This window comes from Orussus abietinus, unplaced genomic scaffold (genome assembly GCF_000612105.2).
Source record: "Orussus abietinus isolate OABI.00-Male unplaced genomic scaffold, Oabi_2.0 scaffold13, whole genome shotgun sequence".
Taxonomy (NCBI): Eukaryota; Metazoa; Arthropoda; class Insecta; order Hymenoptera; family Orussidae; genus Orussus; species Orussus abietinus.
The window spans coordinates 960640-979197 of NW_019394887.1; the positions used below are offsets into that span (position 1 = coordinate 960640).

Below are 18558 nucleotides of genomic sequence, written 5' to 3' on the forward strand. Positions count from 1 at the left end.
AAAGCGCTTTAAAAAAAAATCCTGAAATTCCTTAATGAACCTTAGATATACTTTCGGACTAGAAATTCCTCCCCTCGTGACTTTCGTCGGCAAGCAGGAGATTTTTTAGAGCACTCGTGGTCGAAGAGCGGAGAAAAATTCACGGCGCTTCCTGGTGGTGCCTGAAATCCAGTCTTTGGGTTAGATGCCTCGGAGGATGACTGGCGGGGGTGTTTTGAAAAATCGAGCCCTGTTGGACGACTCCCAAATTGCTCGGCAAGGGTTGGACGATCGGCAGAGAAGGCGGCAAAGGAAGCGGCGTTAAATGTGCCGGAAGCAACGGCGACCCCGGCTGCAGTTGGCCGGGATAGTTGAAAAACCTGCGGCATAAATTCATAGCTCATTTAAAACATCCCAAGAGAGCTTCCGAGAAGCTACATGTAACTGCACCGGAATGCACTAACTAGGGTACGCCTTAAAGGGGAAAAAACGGTACCATAGTCGATCACCAACGAAAATGGGCCGAGGTGCTGGAATGCCCAAACTGGAGTAATACTGCTGGGCCAGCAATTCCACATCGTTGGTGTACTTTCGCTTCCACTTGGTCCGCCGATTTTGAAACCAGATCTTGATCTGTAAGAAAATAAACCCGAGGTGGTTAGAAAAAAGTGCCCTACGATGCCTGTAAATATTCTTATAATTAATATTACCGGTGTATCGTTATAATTAGTATTTTTTTACGCGGATCGTGCAAGGGTGCTTTCCCTCGGAAATAAATGTCGGGTATAAGAGCGTAATTGTACACGAGATCGTCCATTAAATCTCGTTTCCGAAGCGGCTGTCCGACAACGCGGTTAATCTCTTAATCTCCATTAAGGCGGCATACGAGGTGCGGAGCCATAATCGCGGAGAAGAGGAGAGAGAAAGAGAAAGAGAGCACGTGTCTTCCCGGGGACTTCTCGAGAAATTTGCGCGGTCCAAATAGGCGGCTGGCGCAATATATCCTAATTAAAAAATCGACGCCTCCTCGGTCCGTCGCCTCGACGCCGGTCCTCTCCCTGGCGGCCCCCTCGACGCCTCCTTTTCTCCCTTTTGGTCTTGCACGCCTCCAGGAAACCGTGGTACGAGCGGCCGAGGAGGAAACCGGAGAACTCGCTCCTCCCTTTCCTTCGTTTCTCGTCTCTCCGGAGGACCCCTCTTCGTCTCTTTCGAATATCGGAATCTTCCTCTTCTTCATATAAAAACAGCTGTTGGGGAGCGCGAGGACTATCCTTCAGTTTAATACCATTTTCATAAATAATAGAAAAAATTGTTGATGTGGATAGATCATCTGCAGAGTGGAGACGACTTCGAGGGTGCATTTCTTCTTCGGTTCTTCCTCACTTCTCTCTCCCGTCTGTCCTCGGAGACGCCGTGGAACGCGAAGACGAAGAGCAGGCCGAAGAACAGGGGACTTCTGGATGCCGCGGCTCGTTAACTCCGAGAAATATCGTGACAGTTATGTCCGCAGCACGACGTGTCCCCTTCTCTCTGATCTGCCTCTCCCGTGGTCCAGCTTGGGACGCGCCGGCACCCCTTTCGGATGCTGCGATCCGCGGTGGATAATTACTCCTCAGCCTGGGGTATTTTGATCCCGTGACAAGATCACAGGGACGATTACCCCTCCTCGAGTACACCCGTCTTCGGCCAGGGTTCCTCGCGGTGTAAATAGCCACTCTAATTGCGCTGCCGAATTGTCTGCAAGGGCACTTCCGTGGACCCTCGAAGACCTATCCACGGAATTAAGACTTGAAACGCTTAGAAACCAAGTACTGTCTCCTCAATTAAGGTAAAGTGCCATTCGAGAAAATCCTTTTCTCCCTACCGTTTGAAACTCCACCGCCTGAACATGCAAGCTTTAAAAAAGGTCCTGACAATTTTTGTCTCTAATTACTATATTGACATTTTTTAATAACCAATATTCTATGGGTGTTCGGACCTTCGTCCTAGCCTCCATATTCGCGCTGTAAACTTTGAAATGATTCGGTACGCTCAGTTCGGAAAAAAAAAGCTCCGTAGAGTTCTTTAACGCCACTTTCATGTCGCCTTAAGGTAATCGTAAATTTCTTCTTTCAGGTGGCTCTTCAATTTCGGAATTAATTGCTTCCTTGCATCCTGATGTTTGATGAGGCACGATGAGGCATCGACTGCTTCTTCCGATGAGCAGTGTGGAGTCTCTTCGAGAAGCGCTTGCGATTTTAATGCATGTGTAGAAGCGAAAGATGTGTACGTGGTAATTGGTCCTGCAAGGGAATCCGCCCTCTCGGCGCCACCAAGAGGCGCCTCCACATGTGGTGCATCGGAGCTCATAATTCAAGCCCTGTTGACCCCTGGGGTCATGGGGACCCAGGCTGACAGGAACTCAAACTATTTCAGGTGACGATGCCTGCATCTGCGGAAGCCAACTATCGTCGGGATTTATCAGGAAAACTGGATTAAAAAGCTGATGCGCGTTTCGATCGAACGATCCCACGTAAGTAAAGAAACCACGTCTTTCGAACCTTGACCTTACTCAATTCCAGCTCCAAACAATACTTCTAACAACTCTCAATGTTTAGGGATTAAAAAAAATGTCGCTTGATTGCATCTAATCCCCATAAATCTCTGTGTGAAAAAAAAAGAACTGGCGTTAAGTAGATGTAAATAAATGCAGATATAAATGTAGATAAATGCATGCTTATAAAAACCGAGGTGATTACAGAGTGCTTGCTAATGATGACATTAAGCTCTTTTGCATGTTACTGCGTATTATGCGTGGGATAGATTCGATTACTTGTAAGGAATATTTCTAGATGCGGAAGAGGAGAAAAAAAAATCTGGTCGACGCGGGAGAGAAGACTTCCTTCTTCGGGGTGATTTCGGGGAGATCGACGACCCCCTCCAAGATGTCGTCGTCGATCTCAGGGGACGTTAATGATCTCCAAGGGTGAGAGAGATGGAATTGTATGCCGGATGTTCACCTGCGTTTCCGTTAACTTCAGGGTCTTGCTCAGCTGCAACCTTTTGGCCACGCTGAGGTACTTGTTCCTCTCGAATTCGGCTTCCAAGGATTTTATCTGCGACGCCGTGAACGCCGTTCTTGGACGCTTCTTCCGGTCGTCGTCACTTCCGAGGTCGCTTCGTCCTGGAATGTCCTTTTCCCTGGAGTCCAGGCTAGAGGAAGAGTTGGTACCGCTGCTGCTAGTGCAGGCCTCTGGAAAATAAATAAATTAATTAATTAAACAATTAAATTCAATCATAATGTCGCAGGACCTTTCGGCCAACTCGACGATATTCTGTTTGTTTATTATCAATTGTATGATTTGAAGATAAATCAGTAGACGTTTATTACGGATTTATAAATTCGCTGGTTCGGTTTTAGGGCATCTAATTTTACTAGGATCTTCGCCGAGGAAGGTGCATTTGTTAATGTTTTTTTAAGAGTGTATCGAGGGTAAGTTCGAGCGATGTCATTAGACCGGATGAACATTACATCCGGTCATCGGGGAGTAACTCGATTCACGGTTGAATCGATATACCCAATGAATACGTTCAATAATTTACCGGGGAATTATTCAATGACGGTCTCGTGGCTCGAGTAATAACGCTCCTGAATGGCGCATCGCATTATCATCGAATAAGTCACTCGACAATCGAATCAACATATTGATCCGATCGATTCAATAATTCATCGGTATGCGCGATGACTCTCATACATCAACGACCGGCAACAAATCGGCTCGCTAGATAGAAATGTACATTAAATCAATATTTCTCTCGGTACTCCCTGTCAAAATTTCATTTATCGACTAATGTACAGGAATAAAACCTTCAATGCCGATTTCGAACGCAGGAATTAACACCGCAAGGAATGATCTCCTCGATAATTAAATCGAGCGACGATAGAAGATAGAATTTTAATTAATGATATTTATTAGACGGCTTGAACATTTTCCGATGGCTTTATTTCTAAAAAATTCGCGAGAGTAATGTCACCACCGAGGTAGAGAGTCATTAATCTTCGGAGTTTTTTTTTCTTTCGTATGCTTGTTTATATTTATATTTATCCCGAGCTTGCAAGTCAGAGCGAACCTCGGAGACGCCTTTTGGTCTCCCGTCTTGTTCCGTTGAAAACCGTGTCGAGCTTTTAAGCTCTCCGGATCATCTTTTAATTATCCGGCCATTAGTCAACTGCGGAAACGTTCCCGGGCTAAATTTCTTCCTGATGTTCCACTCGTCGCTTCTTTTCACGAGGTGACTCTTCCATTAACATTTCGACGGACGGAACGAAAACTGACGAGCGTCGTATAAACGTATCGAATGGCGAATTTACGTGATTATTAAAAACCGAACGTTATTATTAGACCTGGGATAATGTTTAAACACGCATGTTTAACCATTCGTTATTAGGAGTTATTTTCGGGAAGAAAAATGGAGGAGGAAGACTATTTCGAAAATTCCTAGACACCTACACCTATTCCTACATCTTGGCCGCCATCTTTCTTTTTGCATCGTCCTTAGAGTTACGTCCCTAACGAATTTATTTTATATATAAATGTTGGTTAGGACGAACACTGTTATAAGAAAGGAGTTATTTTCGAAAATTCCTGGATACATTTCTCGTTGCAGTGAAATGTGTTCCAGGTGGTTCTCCACTCCATCTCCGCCGCCATCTTTCTTTTCCTGTCGTCCTTAGAGTTCCTCCCCAACGAAAGAGCGGGTTATTTCCGAACTTAAGAATCGACAGGGGGAAATCAAATTTCGAAAATCCCTGACTACGTCGAGCCGATGGTAAGCCGATGGGAGAAGTTTCAGGTGGCTCTCCGTCGCGCTCGCCAAGGCGATAAATATCCCGAAAAACTATTTGTGGAGGGACCGCGAGGACCACGAAGAAGCGTTTACCGGCTACTAATTGTCAGAAGCCGACGTAATTGTCGCGTTTCTCGGCTTTTTTCTTAACTTCGCCCCGACGAGCGTCGCCGAGCTAAAACGGTACCGAGTCGAGCAGAAGAAGAAGAAGTAGTCGAAGACCCTGGAATATCCATTACCGAGGACATAATCCACAAGACACCTATCAATACATTTGACTTCCGAATACATCACGTCTCCAGTAATTTCATAAACTCCCTAAGGGTGAGATATCACTTAAATTATGAAAATTCATTTCAGGATCTCGCTAAAGCTACTTAAGGTAACAGGAATAAATTAAACAAACGTTTCGCGTCTTTGTTAATTTATCAGAACCGTTTAGTTCCAGGGAATAAATAATAATTCTTTCCAACACAAAGGAGCTCCTCGTCGCCGGATGTTCCCGAAGACGTCGGCGAGGTAATTTGTCGGCACGTTTCCGAGTCGGTGCAGTCGCGGATCGTGCATTTCGGATTCGGGGGAGGGGAGCGAAAGGGTTGAAGCAACCCCGAGGGCAAAGAGAGCACCGAAAGTGCGACGAGAAGCCAGACTCGAAGTGGCCGATGGGCAGGGAACCCAAAGAGGGGAACCCCGAGGAACGGACGAGGCTGCAGGAATAGAACACCACGCCTTCTAGTTTACCTAATTGCCGCGAGCTACGCCGAACTTGTCTCCTAATTATTCCGTGATTAATGTCCCTACGAGGAAGCGGGACATCCTGAGAGATGACTCGCGAGGATTCGCTTCGTTGCGGAGACACTAATTTTCATGGGAATCGCGTAACTCCGACAGCCCCGACCTGTCCAGCTAACCATACCGGATTTCGGACGGTCGGGAAAGTAAATTACTTATAAGAGACGTTGCTCCGGTACCGCGACTTGGGAAAATGCGAGAAATTCCCCTCAATTTATTCCCAGATGGAATTTTAGGACAAACTCTCGAGGTTCAAATCGTATCACTCGTATAATCCAAAATGGCGGACGCTGCAGATGGGTCGACTCGTTGCGAAAATAAATTGCGAGCGGAGACTCTTACTCCGCGACGTGGGAAAATGGGGGAAATTTCATTAAAGATCTTCCAAGGTACAATTTTAAGATACGTTCTTCAGGCTCAAAACGTATCCTGATTTTCCCAAGGATCGGAACAGAAAAGACGCCGCGGAGAATCCAAAATGGCGGGCGCTGCAGATGGGTCGAATTAGCCCTCGGCACCTTCGCGAAGGAGAAAAACGTCCAGGATGGTCGGAGTTTCCTCGGGTTTTCTTCCTTTCTGCCTCCCGTAGCGGGGAGCTAACGTTTTGCTGCATTTCCAGGGCAGAATTAGCGAGAGACAGATAAATAGTGGACGAGGAGCCAGGAACATTGAGTGGGCGTGGAGCCTGCAGGAAGTAATGGATCAAACTCACCGAGGCGTCCACGAGCACCTACCGGGGCCTTCAGGGGCAAGGGACACCGGGTGCCTCCTAACATCAAGAATAATTACACCCTTCGATTTCAATATGTCCAGAAGTACCAGAGGGTAGCGTTATCCGAGCCTCGCGTGACGCCATGTTGAAAATAATTCTCATCTTTGCGTGTTCTCAACGACGCTCCGCGTCTCGTCGAAATCATCACGAATTAAAGTCTCGGGTGAATCACACGAACTTACTTAAGCAACTACATAGGCTTCGGTACCCTCTACAAAATTATAGCCTTATAATATTCCATGTATTTTTGCACGCTAGAAAGATATTAAGAATAAAATTCTTAACGATAGTGAAGTTCATCCAAATGAGGCGTAACAGTCATGGCCGCCTCGCTCGCCATTCATAAAACTAAAATCGCTTCACTGAACCACATACCGACTAAAAGTCGTCGTTCAAGTGCAAGATTAATAAAACAAATTACAATTTACCGTAACTGATTTCCGGTTCCGGGGACGTGGAGCAAACAAAGTCGGAATCTTCGGTTTCTTCCGCCATGGAGGAGTCAGGAACGACCGAGAGGCGCGACTCTCCTTCTAACGCGATGTCATAAAATTAAATATAATTAGTTATGCAACCCGGTGTCGCTGACAGAATTTTTTATAAAGAAACATAAGCCAAAAATGGGAACGTCAATGAGGTAATTTAACGCACTATTTAAAATATCGCTTGGAAATCATTTTTAACGGTGTACTTACCCTCGTGCCCGGAGTAAGTATCCGATAAGGGAACAATGGTCTGTCGACAGGATTTCCCTTCCTCTTCTGTCGATCTCGAATTTGGAGCGAGGAGTCTTTCGATGCTGAAAGCCGAAACTTTCGAGCTCTGGTATCCCAATTTTGACTCTTCCGACGCTCTCGAGTCTTCCTTCTCCATTTTCGCGAGAAGAGACCTTTTCTCTTGGATCCCTGTAGTCTTCATCGACATCGGCACTTCCAACGATATCCCTTCTCGTTATGCCACGATAATATAATTACACATTAATACAATCCACCGAGACTTCAAATTAAGAAACAAAGATCCCCGCAACTTCGCTCTCTCATTCATGCGAGCGAGTTCACTTCACCACAGATGTACCAAAGAGATGAAAACGACGCAATTACAACAATTAGTTGAAAATCCCTCTCCCAGACCTACAATAAATTCAACAAACACTAGTTTTACATATCTTCCAACCGCATAAATCGAGGGATTATGCCCCGCTTAAAAAAGCCACGGCGCAATTCGAGAAATTATTTACCCGCGTAAACAAAAGAACCGACCAAATAAATTCCCGCTACGAATGAAATTGACAATTTGAAATTCATTAATTAAAGTCTTTCGTCCACGTTAAAGTACACTTCTGGGTCCCAGGTCTCGCTTGGAAGGGTCTTTCGGGAAATTCGGAGCCACGAGAGCGACCTTGCTGTCAACTACTATTGACTCTGGCACCAAACTGATCGGTGTTCCTCGTTCTCAGATTTGGCGGAGTTCGGAGGCTGCTTCGAGATGGCTCTTGAGGCTCGGATTTTTTTTGGCAGCCCAGTGAAATTCTTCGGGGACGAGGCGTCGCCGAAAAAGCCACGTGCTCGTGACGTACCAACCCCCAGGACCAATCCCGGTCGAGGCTGGGCGGTTCTTGGCAACGCACGTGCGTTTTCGTAAAAAGGACCCCTTTAATGATCTCGTCGGACGAGCTCGGCCCTGCTTGCTAAACGGTGGTAACGAGCTCCCCACCGGATTATTTATGGGCGTATAACACGGGAAACGACGACATACTGTCGCATGGCCGACCGGCTCTCGATCATTGGGAAACGTACAAATTTTAGGCGCTCACCTTTGTGTATTCTCTATACAATGAATCTCCTTTGTTTGAGGGGATGCCATTCGTTCATGAAACTTGTCTCTTAACTAGGTGTGCCGTTTCAAACTTGACAACATGAATAAGAAGGCTGTAAGAAAGTTCCCGACACCCATAAGATTTCACTTTTAACAACAAATCTTTATAACGTCAGTAAAGAAATTTTCTAAACATTGAAATCTGGTGTCGGGACCTTACTTATAGCCTCCACGTTCACGTTGTTGAGTATGAAAGGATCCACGCCATTTTCGCAACACCTTAAGCCAGGGATGGTTTTTATGGAGATCACTAGAATATCAGGCACACAATGGACTCGAATTTCTGATTGTCACCGATACTGTACCGCTTCCGATAAATTGATTTCATGCCGTGGATCTAGGAGGAAAATGGGATATTTTAGAAACGGTGTCATTCTGTACTTTTAACGTGGAATAAAAGATTTACGTGCACTTGCGTTGCATCCGAGAGCATATGTAAATCAGCAGAGGGTCAGTTTACACGAACAAGCATTTCTGGGGTTCTGGTAGACCTCGAAAGCACGAGACTCTGAAACTCGAGACTGGGGATGACCGCAGTGTTTAATAATTATTTTACGCTTTATTAATGTCGGGCCTCGACCTTAAGGCGTGAACTTGCAGCACGTGTGACGAGTCACGGAAACAGAGCTCTTGGTTTCTCTCGGAAAGCCGCCATGCTTTTGGAATCACATTTCGCATGGCCTTTCTTCGATTCCTTGTTCACGCCTTGTTTAATGGCCACGTCCCGTGTCGTCGCTTGAGGACTCTGCCGACGAAGATTTATGCCTTTCCTTTTTTCCCACTAAAAACAATGCCGAAACGATTAACCGAACTTCTGCGTTTTATTTGCAACCAAGAAAAGTACATGCTCTCGTGCGCAGCGTACACTGTTAAAAACGTTTCGTTATCTCTCGAGCACTCTCGATTACAAATGTATACTAAAACCAGAAACAGATATTTTTAACAGTGCAGTCAACTTTACCGTAAAATATTAGTGGTCTTAACTACGACATCGTTAACTATTAGTTATAATTACAGTTGATCCTTTGAGAAATTAACGGGGACTCTAAGGTGCGAATGTGCGATCTTTTTCTTTTTCCGGGCTCCGGAAAGTATCACGTGGGTACGGCTTAAACGTTCCGTAAAAGAACGCGTTCAAGTTTATCTCTTCAATCTGGACGAAACCCAATAATCCTACGACTAAATATTTATTCATAACTTACTAGAGATCAAAGCTTAATCTTACAATTTACAATCCCAAAGTGAACTCGTTATACCACTCGATTGTTTTATTGCCACTTTGAAGGTTCTAGGATTCAATCTCAAACGCGAATCTTATGATTCGGAAATAAAGAAAATGATATTTCGTAACTCCGATTATGTCTTAAGATTTCTAAGACATTCAGGATAATAAAGAAATGAAAGTGCAAATTTAATGCAGTGTAGAGAATTTTCAAATCGACTTTGAAGTTTGAATACGTGGATTTTATATCGCTTATGCGACTCAAGTGTAACCTGATTTGTTTTGATTTCAGGTGACGTTACTTTAATCTTTTGACATTATACCTTTTGTTCAATTCTTAACTAAGCAGTTTGTGTTTTACATTTGCTGTGTAGAATTTCCATTCCAGGTATTATTCTCGTCGTTATCGCTACCACCGGAATGAAGTCTATGAATATTGCCTTGGGATCGAATTGTTGTTGTTCCTAAGTTTCTTCGAAATACCCTGCCAGACAAAATAATATAGAACATTTAACTGCAAATTTGCGCAATAACGGAAAAATTATCAGAATGAATGCTCGTGATATGAGTAATGTTTAATACTCTTACGTCGTAGGCTGACCCATCGATTGAACTTCAGAATATCCAGAACCTTCGGCATTGGTTGATGTCTCCGAAGAACTATTACTGGGCCTACTTGAAATTCTTCGTGGTTCTCCAAAGAAATATCCCATGAAATAATTATAAATTCCTAAGATAGGTGCAACGAAGGTCCACATAAATCGTGAAAAGAAACCGACATCTTGACCTGACGTCAAAGATGTGGCATTAACAGTCTGAAAGTATAAAGTATACATTTATGAACACGTAAGAAAATTAACGTACAATTATTATTCCATGTTTTTCACTTACATTCTTTAATGGTAAAATCAAAATAACAGCAGTCGGAACCAGCCCCAAATCCAGGAGAGTCTTGGACTCGTCTTCGGAAGTAAGATCTCTCCTTGGAAACGTTGTAGACATAGTAAATTGTTGAAATGGCAATTGAATGTTCTGCACTACGTAATTTCTCAAACTTCCAAGAGTGTTCATTGGTTCAAATTGGCCCATGTGTGGATTGCCGGCTGGCAAACGAAATTGAATTCTAGTTACTGTTGCATTGACATTCATCGGTGGAGGTGGTGCCGATTGCTGTTGTGGCGGTTGTTGCTGACTGGTCTGTTGCTGTTTAATAAAAAAAATATTTAGCGTTAATTCAAACATGTAGAAATCGCCGTCTTGAAACAATTACCTGCAATGCCAATTCTCGCTCTTTCCGCTCTAATTTGTCTTGGGCAATCTGCTGTCGAACTTTCTCTCTAGCAGCCGCTTCGGCAGCCTTTTCTTTTATTCTCTCCTCATGAGCCTGTTTGATTTCTATATCCTGTTGCTTTCGCCGCATCTTTAGCACATCTTGTCCTATTTTTCTTCGTTTAATCTCACATTCAATTGATTTTCGCTGTTCTTCTTCTGCTCGTTGCTTCTTTTGCAACTGGATCAACTGCTTGACCCGTTCCAATTTTTCCTGCAAGTTGATACTAGGTACAAAATCTTTATAAAAATCTTATTGATAAACGCATTACTAAAAACAATCCAAGTACCTCTGGCGTCAGCTCTACTTGTTCATTTATATTACTATCACTTGTACTTGGATCCTGATTCACAGCATTTCCTAATGCTTCTATCTTTGCGACTTCTGACGACCCTGCGGTAACTTCTGCAATCGCTGCAACTTCTTCTGGTTTAGATGTTGTAGACGCTATGTCTACGCTTAAATTCTTTTTAATTTCATCTGGAACAACTTCAGAACCTGCATGAACTTCAGAGCTCGAACTACCACTGGATATGTCGCTGTTCCGCTGCTCAGCTTTTATCAAGTTAACCGATGAATCTTTAGCTATTCTACCAGATTTACTGAGAATAGAATCAATTTTGGAAGCAAGCTCTGATGCCGTGACACTGCCAGCAACAATTTCCAAGGGCGTACCATTCTCACCAATGAAAAATATTGACGGTACAGGAACCAGTTGATCTAAATACAAGCGTAAAGGCTCATACAGAATTGTCTGAATTAGAACAAAATTTTAAATTATTGTAGAAAAAATTTTCCCACAAGTATAAAACGTTCAAAAGGATACAAATTTGTGAGAAGAATCTATAAGCATCGGAAGTACTCTCCAGTTTGATAGCTACAAAATTCTCAGTTCCCAAACGCGAAGAAACCTCCTCCGCATCGATGGCTGCAGCGAATTGAACCGACGCATCTTGTTTACCTAATTTAAATAGAAAAGTTCTTATTAATAAACGATATAACAAACATAAGGTAAGTACGCATAATATGATTAACGGAAGTCTGTGACGCAAAAGGACAATTAAAAGCTTTTCTCAAAGTGAATGACCTACAGTGAATAAGCATAAAACCATAATCACGGTTGATGATTCATAACGTCATTGCAATGGCCACGTTAATGACAACATTTGTGGAGATTTCCAAAGTAACGAGCGAATAAGATATTCTGCGACATTCGTGCGAAACGAATAAGACAAGCGCGACAAATCAATAGGAGTAGTTCGGAAAGTCAGCAATATAGATTGACATAACCTCTAAGGACAAGTTACACACCCTCGACAAATACAACGAAAATCGCCTTCCTTGATTTTGACGTGGCCACAGCTTCGTTGATGCTTCCCTCGAACCACTTCATCTTCGAAGAAATGTCACCTTCTACCCCGCTCGAAAACTTTCACGAAAATCCTCCTCGGATGACGTAATGTAAAATGATTTTAATTCACTGGAAATTTGTCCTGCCGATTGACGTATCAAGTTTTTATACCAAGCTCTCCAATAGACGATCGAAAGCTCTCGCCACAATGGAGTCGACGATCACCTGCACGAATTCGGAACAGGTGTTTGCATTAAAAGCTTAATAAATCGCCCAGAATGTCCATTCAATACCCGTCGGAACTAATTCTAACCCCACTACTTTTCTAACTCTGATATCACGGGTAGTTTAATCTCACCATAGAGATTTTTATGCAGCTTCGAATTTGGTCACGTAGAACTATTTAACATTGTGAACAGGGCTATAAACCTTCACGTATTAAACATAGGAACACCGGAATCTGAACCACGTTTTCGCCAATCCAGTGTTGCCATTTCTACATATTTAATCAGATATCAAGGCCGGAAGCAAGATATGGCAAATAAAATTCAGATTTGCTGAGCTGTCGTACAAATACTGTTTAATTTCTCAAAGTAAATGAAATGCTATTGATTCCAGATGTTCTCGCCATCGGTGACCCGTAAATTAACTGATTTTAATTGAACTGCATGTATTTATTCGTGCTAAAGTTGGCAACCCTGTCTACCATGCAAAGGTAAATAAGGATGCAGCATCGGACGTGAGAAGTCCGTTTACACCTCGTAAGAAGAGGATTTTTCAAAAGCCCCTCGACCCACAGACTGTCTAAAGAATGTCGCTGATCCTGAATAGAGGTACGAACTAGTCATTCAAATTGGCATCTCGAATCAGTGGATAATTCTCCTGAAAAACTAATTCTCAGAGGCATACATCGTCCCGTATACGATTGGCCGGCCTGTAGCGGTAGCCATCTCAATTTATTAAGCAGACGAAATTCCTGCGAGTACATCGATCGCTTTAATTTAACTCCTAAGAACACGTTAAAAAACAATGGTCGCGCGATTTGTAAAACAACCGCATCATTTTTTATCCCCGGGAGATCAACCGACGCGATCGCTCCCAAGCGACCGTGCTTCCAAACACGTACCTGCGCGTGCGCGGCGGCCATCTTGGCCGCCATCTTGATTTACGATATGGTAGAGGCATGCGCGTGATTTCGACGCTCCGGAACGCGGACGAGGAACGTCGTAATGGCGAGTGCGTCAGTGTCGCATTCCTGAGTGGCGATAGAAAGTTTCTGAGGTCCTCGTCGCCACGGCGTGGGCCGTCTGTTGGGGAAAAGCGTCAGGCAACGTCACGTGTGCCGAGCGTGAGAGCGTCGCGCTAATGAGCGGCCCTCGCGTCTTCGGTGCGCGCACCTGCGACGGTAGCGTGTCAGTGATTCATGTCCGAGGAGCATGGGAGTGAACGATACAAATAATACATGATAATCGCAGCCGTACCGAGGAGAGCTCGCCGGTCCGTTATCACCAGGAGAACACTCGGGAGGTCAGGTTGCAGGGACCGAAAGGAGGGACGTCGGACCGACGCGCGCCCAGAAACGCTGTGGTAATATGAGCCCTGGCCTTGGAGCATGAAGGTAACCGTGTGCTTTGACAACGTGAGGGTCGTCGTGCCTTGCGGCGATGGGACCCTCCTCGTCAGGGACCTCATGCACGAGGCCATCCTCAGGTACAAGAAGGCAACGGGCAAGAGCGACGCAGGGCCCACCATCGGCAGCCTGTCGTCGCTGACCGGAGGAGGCATTCTGGACCCGGATGATCGCCTCTGCGACGTGGCCGATGACAGAGAGCAGATCGTCGCACATTTCGTGGGAGACGGACCACATGCTGGAGGAGACGGAGCCAGTTCGGTAGGCACCAATAGCCCGGACTTCTTCCAGGTCGATGGTAGGGAGCCCCGGTATGCCATTGACATGCAACTCGGAGTTTCAACCAGCAGTATCAAGAGGGAGAGTACCAAGAGACTGTCTATGCACGCTCTTTCGAGCAGAGAGCCTTATCTCGCGACGTATTCGGCTCAGTCTTTGCCAAGAGAGTCGAGGAGAAAGGAGCCGCTGGGTCAGGATGCAAAGGCTTCTTACGAGTTCTCTGGCTTGAGCACCGACCCTGCGGAACGAGGAGAGGTCAGGGAGATAATTATTAAGAACGAGGCTGGACCGCTGGGTCTTCACGTGGTGCCTTGCTACGATCTTTCGGGAAACGACCAAGGCCTCAGGGTAGAAGGAATCGAACCGAATGGGCGGATTGCCAAGGATGGGCAAATCGGGCTGCACGATAAGATAATCAAGATAAATGGGCATAATCTCCTGCACATGCCCTTTTCCAAAGTGCAGGATATTTTTAGAACCTGTATGAGCGAGCCTTGCTTGCGGATTTCTATACTTAAGCATAAGAAGAGGCAGAACGAGAAGCAGGTTTCCAAAAGTCTTGGGAACATCAGGAGTAGCGGAAAGAACGAAACCGATGACAGTATCAAAAGGCTGCAGTGTAGTAATTATAATCTCTTGCAGACGGCCAACACTCGGAAAATTGGGAGAATGATCGAGATCGAGCTCACAAAGGGCAGCAACGGTCTGGGGTTTAGCGTTACTACTCGAGACAACCCTGCCGGGGGTCATTGTCCGATCTACATAAAGAATATTTTACCGAAAGGTGCTGCAGTGGAGGACGGTAGACTGAGGCCTGGGGATCGATTGCTCGAAGTGAATAACTTGGAGATGACTGGCAAAAGTCAAGCCGAAGTTGTCTCCCTGCTCAGAAGCATTCCACCTGGTGGTAAAGTCAGAATGGTCGTGTCGAGACAAGAAGAAGTGCCTTCCAACGCGTCGGAGTCACACTTCGGTGTATCCAGCACCGCTGCTCCGGAGTCTACCGATAACCAGCGATACTGGGACTCTTTACACCGATCACCGACCAAGAAGAACAATAATAACGACATTCCAGAGAAACTAGATAATAACCAGAGTTACGATAAGGTTAATTTCAAAGCGGTCAAGCCTTCGGAGGAAGTCGTATTGTCTCCACGAAAGAATCGCATGATTCTCACTCTGGATATACCGGTGCACGACTCCGAAAAGGCTGGCCTGGGGGTTAGCGTTAAGGGGAAGACTAGCAGTGCGGATGACAATACTAATGTCGACTTAGGAATATTTATAAAAAGCGTGCTCCACGGCGGAGCTGCCTCTAGAGATGGTCGTCTACAAACTAACGATCAGCTGTTGAATGTTAACGGAGTGTCCCTCCTGGGATTGTCCAATTCCGATGCAATGGAAACTCTACGACGAGCTATGCTGAACACGAACAGTTCCATCACGGGTGTTATTACCCTGACGATAGCGAGGAGGGTGTCGACTTATGACACATGCGAGAAGAACTTCCTGGACAACGTGTCTTCCCGATGCAAGCTCGAATCAGCTAATACAGTGTATATTTCAGATACATCGAAGCAATCCGAAGGTAGAGTTAAGGAGAAGAATGGTCTGAACAGTCCTGTGGATATCCTGGATAACGGTGCGTTGCTACCCACTGCTACGGCCTCACCTTGGAATCCAGTGATCGACAGGCTCACCGAGCAGTATAATAAAAATAGTCTTCGAAACGAAAGCTACTGTCTAGCTACCAACAAAACTTGGATCGAGCCTACGAGCAATATCAAGAAATTGTCCCTGGGGAGGGACGACCGGACGGAAGGTGTTCTTTTGGAGGAGTCTAACGAAGGCTCGCATTGCACCGATGGTAAGAAGAGCACCGATGACAAGGACAGTCAGTACTCTGGGGATCCTACGTACGATAGCCAACTATCATTAGAGGAGTTCAACTCTTCTACGAATAAATTCTCTCGCGACGCCCTTGGCAGGCAAAGCATGTCGGAGAAAAGACACGCAGCTCTGGATGCCAAGAACACCGATACCTACAAAAGGAACAAGAAGCTACGAGAGGGCAGGGAGAACAAAAACGTGGACTCGAAAGGTCACTCCGAGATGTCCGAGAAGAGGACCTGCAAGCAGGAGGCCTTTGAGAAACCTAATCTCAAATCCACTAGTGGGGAGAGTGCTTCCTTCGACAACAGGAAGCACTACGAAAAGTCTGTCGACCCTGTTCAGCCTGAATACACTTACACTATTTCAGGATGTGAGGAGAAATTCGTTTCCCCCAGGAAACACTGGCTCGTCGATGACGTACATACTGACATATCCAACGGCAACAATTTCAAGGAGGAACAGGATGGATTTTCCAACTCCAGGGGAGACGTCAAGCAGGCTTCCTTAAATTCTGCCCTGGACGACCGCTACAAACGTTCCAGAAAGAAGGGTGGCATCCGGTCCATGCTCAGGCTGGGGAAGAACAGGAAGTCCTTGAACTTCGGTGACAACATCGAGGCTCGCCACGAGTCTGGGAATTATTGCAGCGGAACGATTAATTACATCGCATGATCGCGAGGCACGGAATCGTCTCTCGGTTAGGAACAAAGTGAACGAAAGAGGAGACTCTGCGTTTAGATAAATTGTACAGAGTGTTACAAAATTCGTGGCTACGGTCTGCACGTCACTAACCTTCTTAAAAATATACTCGAGTCCTGGGGAATTTTTTTCTGCAGTGTCTAAATTGCCTGTAGTAATTAATCGAAGAAGCAAACAACCAGGTGCATCGATTTGTGAAACATGAATTAATTGTGAGCGAACTGTGCATCGTAGAAGAAAGTCCTACGGGACTTTTTTTATTCCATTCTTTCATATGTTAAGCCTCGAATTTTGTTACACTCTATATATATATATACAATTATGCGTTTTTCTCGTATCAGTATAATTCGTGCGCGCTGCCCCACGTGGTCTGTGACAGCTGGCGAAGCTCCTAGGAACGTCGTTCTATTGCGTCCTCCAAAGTGCCTTATAACCGCAAGACCTGTAATAACGATAAACAATTCTGTATATACGGTATATAATTTTTTACTTGTCTCCGACCAGTACCGACTGGTGTATCTGTCGAAGGAATAAATATGGTCGATAAGCGAGGTCCTGGTTTGTACATAATATTCTACGACTACTACCCGCGATGCCAGCTGGGAATTAATTTTCCAGGATTGACATTATCGAATAATCCACTGGTACGTGCAATGATGGAAGTACTTTTAACCCGTTCGCCCCTGAATATTATTTCTGTACAATAAATCGATATCATAACGGAAAGGTTGCTAATTATGAATTGTTGGGAAATTTTTGCCAAACGATTAGCAAGAAATTAGTAATACAGTTACAAAGTGTCTCTCTGGTATTACTATCATAATTTTTTTTTTTTTAATGGATTTTATATTTATTGATACATTTCCCAGGGCCGAGGGGGATAATTAAACCTTTAGAAACTAGGCCGAGTGCTTGTACATTTCTTGGGGGTTTCTGTTGTTACAGTGCTCAGAGAAGTGAAGCGACATGGGTTCGCCCAGCAGAAGAGGTTCCGAGGGAAGATCAATATCCAGAGACCCCAGAAACTGCACTTCGAGCGGCAGAAGGTGATGGACTTCGTGACGCCATTTTATCGCAGCCCGAACCTGGACATCCCTCTCTGGGAGAAATGCAGGAAATCGAAACAGGTCGAACGCGAAAGTACGGAGAACCCCTACAGAAGCGTCGTGGCTCGCATCGCGAAGAACTGGCTGGACAATTCGAAGATGGTCGCGTTCCTCCACCAGAACTCCATCAGCAAGTCCGACACGTTCGATCTGATGGTGGCTCTCAGGAAGCACAATATCTACCTGAAGAGCTACGGCAGGAAGACAATGGAAGAAGCCGTTATGGGCACGAGATTCGAGGCGATACTGTCCGTGTACTGTTCGGAAAATATGCTTGCATTCTGTACGACGGGAACTCCGGTGGCGCAGCTGGAGAAGACCTTGAAGAGGGCACCTCAATATATCCTCCTGGGTGAGCACAAGGTGCCCCACGAGACCGTCGCGACATCGGGATGGTCCATGTATCAGGGATTTTATTTTACAGCTGGGATCCTGGAGGGAAAGCTGTTGCACCTGAACGATTTCCTGCGCTATGGGAAAATGGACCTTCAGTCGACGCAGGTCGGTCTGGTGCAGGTGCTGCAGAGTGCAGCAGGTGGCTCCTTGAATCATCAGCTCACCTACCACCAGACGACCCTGGTGTCTCGTCTGAACCAAATCGCTACACCGGAGACACCGACCGATAAGACCGACCAGCAGGACGATAAGGACGAACAACCAGCGCCAGCCTGATCTATCTTAGCGACGAGTAATCGTAATTTATTCAACGCCGGAGGCCTTAAATAAATTACGACCGAGCAACCTGTCCCACCTTTATCGCGAGATAAACACATAGGATTAAAGAGATCGATTTTAAATGCTCC

At 45.3% G+C, this 18558-nt stretch overlaps 4 protein-coding genes across 4 annotated transcripts; 2 read left to right on the forward strand and 2 right to left on the reverse strand.

Moving 5' to 3' along the window:
* Positions 1 to 26: 26 nt before the first annotated feature.
* Positions 27 to 7243, reverse strand: LOC105696482 (homeobox protein MSH-D). Its single transcript, XM_012418986.2, has 5 exons — positions 7066 to 7243; positions 6799 to 6903; positions 2979 to 3211; positions 476 to 612; positions 27 to 359 (listed from the first exon to the last, which is right to left on the reverse strand). Exons 1-5 carry the CDS (start codon positions 7241 to 7243, stop codon positions 140 to 142), a joined length of 873 nt encoding a protein of 290 aa, XP_012274409.1. The 3' UTR covers positions 27 to 139.
* A 1803-nt stretch (positions 7244 to 9046) lies between these two features.
* LOC105697406 (UBX domain-containing protein 4) lies at positions 9047 to 12573 on the reverse strand. The gene is made up of 7 exons (XM_012420695.2): positions 12109 to 12573; positions 11624 to 11758; positions 11087 to 11517; positions 10738 to 11010; positions 10359 to 10670; positions 10056 to 10282; positions 9047 to 9951 (listed from the first exon to the last, which is right to left on the reverse strand). The coding sequence occupies exons 1-7, from the start codon at positions 12188 to 12190 to the stop codon at positions 9825 to 9827; spliced, it is 1587 nt and encodes a 528-aa protein (XP_012276118.1). The 5' UTR covers positions 12191 to 12573; the 3' UTR covers positions 9047 to 9824.
* A 283-nt stretch (positions 12574 to 12856) lies between these two features.
* Positions 12857 to 18552, forward strand: LOC105697425 (39S ribosomal protein L10, mitochondrial). The gene is made up of 3 exons (XM_012420737.1): positions 12857 to 12981; positions 17595 to 18107; positions 18180 to 18552. Exons 1-3 carry the CDS (start codon positions 12960 to 12962, stop codon positions 18425 to 18427), a joined length of 783 nt encoding a protein of 260 aa, XP_012276160.1. The 5' UTR covers positions 12857 to 12959; the 3' UTR covers positions 18428 to 18552.
* Positions 13328 to 17200, forward strand: LOC105697391 (partitioning defective 3 homolog). The gene has a single exon (XM_012420670.2). It carries the CDS (start codon positions 13761 to 13763, stop codon positions 16620 to 16622), a length of 2862 nt encoding a protein of 953 aa, XP_012276093.1. The 5' UTR covers positions 13328 to 13760; the 3' UTR covers positions 16623 to 17200.
* Positions 18553 to 18558: the final 6 nt, after the last annotated feature.